Source organism: Chrysochloris asiatica, unplaced genomic scaffold (genome assembly GCF_000296735.1).
Source record: "Chrysochloris asiatica unplaced genomic scaffold, ChrAsi1.0 scaffold00165, whole genome shotgun sequence".
In the NCBI taxonomy this organism is placed as follows: Eukaryota; Metazoa; Chordata; class Mammalia; order Afrosoricida; family Chrysochloridae; genus Chrysochloris; species Chrysochloris asiatica.
In genome coordinates, this window is record NW_006408683.1 from 2,867,612 (window position 1) to 2,874,093 (window position 6,482).

At 37.2% G+C, this 6,482-nt stretch overlaps 1 protein-coding gene across 1 annotated transcript in view; it reads right to left on the reverse strand.

Moving 5' to 3' along the window:
* CNST (consortin, connexin sorting protein) overlaps window positions 1-6,482 on the reverse strand; it is a 170,608-nt gene that overhangs the window by 63,361 nt on the left and 100,765 nt on the right. Inside the window, exons 5-8 of the mRNA XM_006871269.1 lie at window positions 5,652-5,738; window positions 4,071-4,182; window positions 806-827; window positions 526-613 (exon numbers count right to left, since the gene is read on the reverse strand). Coding sequence (XP_006871331.1) covers window positions 526-613; window positions 806-827; window positions 4,071-4,182; window positions 5,652-5,738 — 309 coding nt within the window. The remainder of the gene's footprint in view (window positions 1-525; window positions 614-805; window positions 828-4,070; window positions 4,183-5,651; window positions 5,739-6,482) is intronic.

Below are 6,482 nucleotides of genomic sequence, written 5' to 3' on the forward strand. Positions count from 1 at the left end.
AACAGATCTGTGTTAGAAGTGCAGCCAGAGTGCTCCTTGAAGGCCAGAATGGCCAAACTTCGCCTCTCATCTTTCAGACATACTCTCAGGAGGGACCAGACTCTGGGTAAGGATATCATGTTTGTTAAAGTGGAGGGTCATAGAAAAAGAGGAAGACCCCTAGCGAGATGGATTGGCAAAGTGGCAGAATCAATGGGCTCAAGCGTGGCAACAATCGTGAGGCTGGCCCAGGACCTATGGGTCGGAACTGACTCAACGGCACTTAACAACAACAACCACCTAATGAAGACCATGAAAATAATTTTATATTTAATAATAATTTAGATTTTATGATCTCTATTAATAGACATCTATAAATGGAGTTGCACAACATAAAAAAATCTTGCTTTGTTAATTTGCTAGGAGAGGTGTATGTGTAAAAAGGTAAATGGCAAAAGCGTTTCCTCACAGCAGTTAAGATGTATCCCTTGTAACATACTGGAAAAAGTTGGCATCTTCCACATCATCCATAACTTAAAAATCTACCTGAGTCTTTGACTTGCTCTTTTGGATCATCAGACACTATTAACTGTGTGAAACATTTTCTTCCAAGGGACTTTTCAACAGCTGCTATCTAAAAAGTTAAAAAAAAAAAAAAAAAGAAGTAATAATAATCAACAGCATTTTTCTTTTGGCAAACTACACCATTATATTAGAAAGCTTAAAAAATTTGAAAAGATTTCAATTTAAAAATAATCCATACACTAGACTAATAACACACTAGCATTTTTTCCTATAAATATTTTCAAGAGAAACAAACTCTTACCTGATGTTTGGATAAAAGAGGGCTGTAGGAGAAAAAAAAAGGAATTAAAAAGAAATACAAATAAACTTCCAAATAAATGTCACTGATACGGTTTTTAAAAAAAAAACAAAACTGTTAACTTCTGTGGATTCTAATATTCTTGTTGTTTGTTGTTATGTGCCATGGAGTTCAGTTCCAACTCTTAGCGACCCAGTACAGGGTTTCCAAGGCTATAAATCTTTACGGGAGCAGAACGCCTCATCTTTCTCCCGCGAAACAGCTGGTAGTTTCGAACTGCTGACCCTGAGGTTCGCAGCCCGATTTGTTACCATCACGCAACCAGAGCTCCTTTCAGCACAGAATATTTCCATAGCTAAAACATTACTAATGGTTTACATAGTTCTGAATACAGACACTGTTATTGTTGTAAAGTGCCAATGAGTGTCTGTATAAGGTTTGAGGAGTGACTGGTGGATATGAACCACTGACCCTGAGGTTAGCAGCCCCGTGCTTATCCCATAGTGCCACACCAGGACTCCTTAGGTAACCAATTACTATTAAAAAAACTAGAGAATAAATACAAATGCAAAAATCTCCATACATAAAAGAATGCCAACCTTTTGTTAACAATGTATTTTTTAAGTATTTCACATACAAAATTATTCTTTTAAATCTTAATATATGTCATCATAATCTAAAATACACTGTGGTGGGAGATAATTTTATTGGAATTAAACTTGGACACAACAAAAAAGTAACTTTTAAATATTAAATTTTATAGACTAACCAAGGAAGCAGAATGAATATATTCATACAAAAAAAGTCTATAGCTACTTTAATCCTATTACAAAACTGGAAAGTGACTTAAATGTGTATTAACAACATAATGAGTGATGCTGCAGACACACAATGAATCTGCCAAACAATAAAACAACTACTGTAGCACAGGCATAACATGAAACAAAAATCAACAGGCCATGTGATTCCATTTATAGGATAATACATAGCAGGCACATATACTGTGAGAGAAATCAGAGAGTAGTTTCATTGAAATTTAAGTACTGACTTGGTACATGAATGAGAGCCTTTAAAAGGACTAGAAATGTTCTGTATCTTGATCAGAGTGGTAGTTACATACACGTACAAAAATAAGACAAACTGCATTTCTGAAAAACCACAGAAGCCTTTATTAAACAAAAATAGTAAAACGTGAAGCTACTGTTTCTCAGTAGGTTTTAAGTATCTAGATTATGTTGTTGTTATGTGCCATGGAGTCGGTTACGACTCATAGTGACCCCGTACAGGGTTTCCAAGGCTGTAAATCTTTATGGGAGCAGAAAGCCTCATCTTTCTCCCGCAGAACAGCTGCTGACCTTGCGGTTCACAACCCGATTCGTAACCACTACGCTATCAGAGCCTCCATATGTCAATGCACTTCTTTAATGTGGTGTTTCTATCTCGCTAACCTTTCCCAGAAGATGTCTGTGCTCTGTGACATATACCATGTCAAAACGGCAGTTTCTGCATCCTTGGTGAACACAGATGGTGTTCCTTTGTGTTTGGGGAACAAAAAGAAGTTTGAAACAGCAAAGTAGGGACTGAAGGATGGATGAGGTAAGGTTTCCCAACAAAATTCTGCTAAGTTAGCCTTTGCTACCCAGAAAGAATTAACAGGTGCATTATCTTGATAGAAAACAATTTGTTGACAAAACTTTGCCGTTTTCCTCACCACCAGCACCATTTTCAATGTTCTCAAAACTTGACTGTCCTGAGTCCCTCATGGAAATGCTATTAAGGTTACACCATTCGAATTCCAAAAATCACAATAACCTAAGCTGACCTTGCAGCCTTGAATTCAGCTGATTCCCTTGGAAGCTACTGTTTTAATTGGATCTTGCTCTCTGTATCATATTGGTAAAATTAAGTCTAGTCCTCAATTTCAATAGTTGCACAAAATTATCTTGATTTACTTAAATTTTGCTTAAGGACTAGTGGAAAAACCATCTTTTTGAGCTAGCTGATCTCCACAATATTTTTGGCACCCACTGAACCAAAAACTTGCTGAGGCTAAGATATTGGCTTAAATTGGAAAATGCCAAACCACGTGAGGTCTCAACTTCAATAGTTATCACATCATTAGTAATTCTATGGCCGTCTTCTACAAGTTTCTGAACTTCAACCACAGTTTCGTCATTTGTCAAGGTTGACGTCTTCCCTCTCTTGTTGAGGTCTTCCCAACCTTCCTTAAAATACTTAATCACTCTAAAAACTGTTCGTTTTATGTAAGGCAATATTCCCACAACTTGTTGCAAAGCTCAGTTTGGGAAGATGTCTACTGAGTTTAGTTAAAAATTTGATATTAGCCCTGACCTCACGAATCGCTCTTTTCCAGAGCATAAAAAGTATCCATTTCTTGAAAACAAGCACATAGAATTTGTCCCACGCATGCATGAACTGGAATTCTAGTGCTTTTTGACTTCTGTGTGTGTGTGTGTGTGTGTGAAAGCATATTGACAAGTACAGCTTCAGCTTACTCTTTGTGACTCTGAGACAAAAGGAGAAAAATTGATCAACAGAATGGGAGGTCTTTCAGTCTCTGTATTGAGGACTCATGTTTTATAGCTGCTTTAGGCACAGTCATATTCCCTCATCACAAAATTTTGGGTCTTAAAATAATGAATTTTTTTATATTGATTGAAAATGCTTTATTTCTATAATTTAGTTTAAAAAACCTAACACAATAAAGTCAGATAATTTTAAATTATCTGGTAAGTGCAGTTTTACTTCTGCAGCATTCTGGAAAATTATTATATATTTGCTTTCCGGCAGAGATTACCATTAAAATGCTATAATTATTACCATTTACAAACACTGGCAAACAAATTGAATAATTATCCTGATCCACAATTTAGCTGATCTATATTGTTTCATCTTTTAACCACAAAGATACCATAATTAGAAGAGTTACGAGAATCTTCAATAGGTTTGTGGAAAATTTCTTCTCTTTTAATTCTACTTTTCCATAGACTTTTGGAAGAAACAACATATTTCAAAATTTCTAATCAAAAGGGTCCTTGAACCTGTAAAAAGTTGATTGTTTCCTGAGTCGAGAGTAAGAAACTGAGATCAAAGCTGAGAGAGCAACCTGGTATTTTAGTATATAACTCCATCTAAAAACATTAACTGTTTAATAATGAAATGGACCTTGAATTTCAAATATTCAATGCTATAACACTTCTTCAATGCTCTAGTTTCCTTCATTCTGAGAAAATACTGATATACTTACTCTTGATGTGTTGTGCAAAATTTAGTAAGCCGTTCAAAATCTTCATTAAATCCTTTTTCTGCATTCCTTTGAGATATAACTGTATGTGGTTGCACAGTTTTCCATTTTGTTTCTAAATTTAAAATATTTATTAGTCACTGCTTCTTACAAAAATATTTCAACCCCAGCCCACTGCCCCTGAGTCGATCCCAGCTTATGGAGACCTAGGGGACAGAGCAGAAGTGCTGCTTTGGGTTTCTGAAACGGCAACGCTTTACAGGAGCACACAGCTTCATCTTACTCTTGCAGAGTGGCTTTGAATCACTGACCTTTCAATTAGCACCCAACACAACCCACAGCACCACCAGGGCTTCTTACAAACATATTTAGGAGGGAGAAAACAGTTGCCTGGCACTACTGACAAATATTAATATGCACAATTATTTTCTCAACAACCCAAATAATAGAGAAATAGTTAAGTGATTACTTTTCAATATATATATTAGATCAAATTGATCAGAAAAAATTAAACTACAAGTATTCTTTTCTTGTAATTAACATGAAGATGAAAACACAAAGACAAAATTTTCTCACAATACATAGAATTATTGTAAAAATGCAATTTTCTAACTTTACTGTGGAAACGTCAATTTCCTGACTGTGGTGTAATGAATTATTTATACGTCTCTTCTAGATTTTGTCTTTTAAAATTCCACCAAATGAATCTTTTCCTTATGGATCTGGATAAAAGAAGATGCTGATAGAATGACATGATTCAGTTGTGGATGTTAACAGTCCACTGTAATTGTCAAAACATGAAACTCTAGCATCGGTATGAAATGCGCCACCTCAGAAGCAGAAATGGGGGATCTCACTACCTTCAAAAAAGAAGAGTCAGGAGTGGAATGAGTCCTTTGAACCATGAGATCTTTGCACAAAGAAACACCCTAACACAGGGACAGAAAGCTAATAACACCAAGGAAGTGCAGAGGATTAGCAGCAGCAGCAGCAGCAGCAGCAGCAGCAGCAGCAGCAGCAGCAGCAGCAGCAACAAAACCAAGAATCAGAGCATGAGACAGAGGGTGGGCTTCCCTGTCCACGGAACAAGTAAAACGGAGTGACTTTGAGCAAGAAGCATGCTTGCAGAATAGGGTGCCTCCAAGGCACTTACTTTGGGGAGGTAGGTTTGCTGATCCATAGAGTTAGAGCTGAGTGACTTAAGGTTGAGGCTTGCGATGGAGTGGCGGGCCATGTGGGCATTTATCAGCAGTCTAAAAAAGCTTTTTAACTTAACCGAGGCCTGACAGAGGATACAGCTGAGGAGACAATGCCCTGAATGAAAAACTGTCCTGAATATTTCTGACGCTGAATTGCAACCTGTTAATTTGCCTTGTGACTCCACAACTATGAATATAGTGTCTGAGTTCTGCGTGGCCATTGCAATGAATTACTGAACCCAGGTTAAGTAGAGTGTACTGTGGGAGGGATGGCTGTTGCCCCATTTTTTTCTTCTTTTTGCACTGTCAAATACGTTAACTTACTAGATAGCAACTAATTAGATGACAGATAATTCCATATTCTATGTTAGTTTATTATACTCACCCCATTTTTCTTGAATGACAGAAAGATTTGCAAGCAATTGCTCATGATATAATCGTTCAAGCTGAATGAATTTCATTGCTTTCTCATCTGAAGGAAAATTTAAGGAAAACAAAAATCCAGATTTTTACATTTAGCCCCATACTTCAAGAATGTCCTGTTAAAGTTAAGAAAGTTGTGGCTTACTAAACAATGAGACGGTTCTGAATATTTTTAGATTTAAATATATGTAAAACAACATTTCTTGATTTTGTAGTAGGTAAATTTTGATGCAGCATATTATGCAGTAGTTACTGGGTTCCATAAGGAGCTCTGGTAGCGTAGTGGTTACGAATCAGGCTGCGAACCGCAAGGTCAGCAGTTCGAAACTACCAGCTGTTCCGCGGGAGAAAGAGGAGGCTTTCTGCTCCCATAAAGATTTACACCCTCGGAAACCCTGTACAGGGTCGCTATGAGTCGGAACCGACTCCACAGCACATAACAACAACAACACTGGGTTCCATATTATTAGCAAACTGCAGAAATGGAAAGGTTTTAATGTGCATGAAATGTTAATTGTTGTGGTTAAAATCTATTGAATCGATTATGACTTATGCTCTTGCAGTTAGGTGCCATTGAGTCAGTACCATACAACAGAACGAAACACTGCCCCGTTCTGAGCCAACCTCACAATTGTTGCCAAGCTTGAGCTCATTGATGTCATCACTTTGCCAAACTATCTCACTGGTGCTCTTCCTCTTTTTCTATGACCTTCCACCTTACAACATGATATCCTTCTCCAGTGACTGGTCCTTCCTGACATGTCCGAAGTATGAGAGACGAAGCCTGGCCATC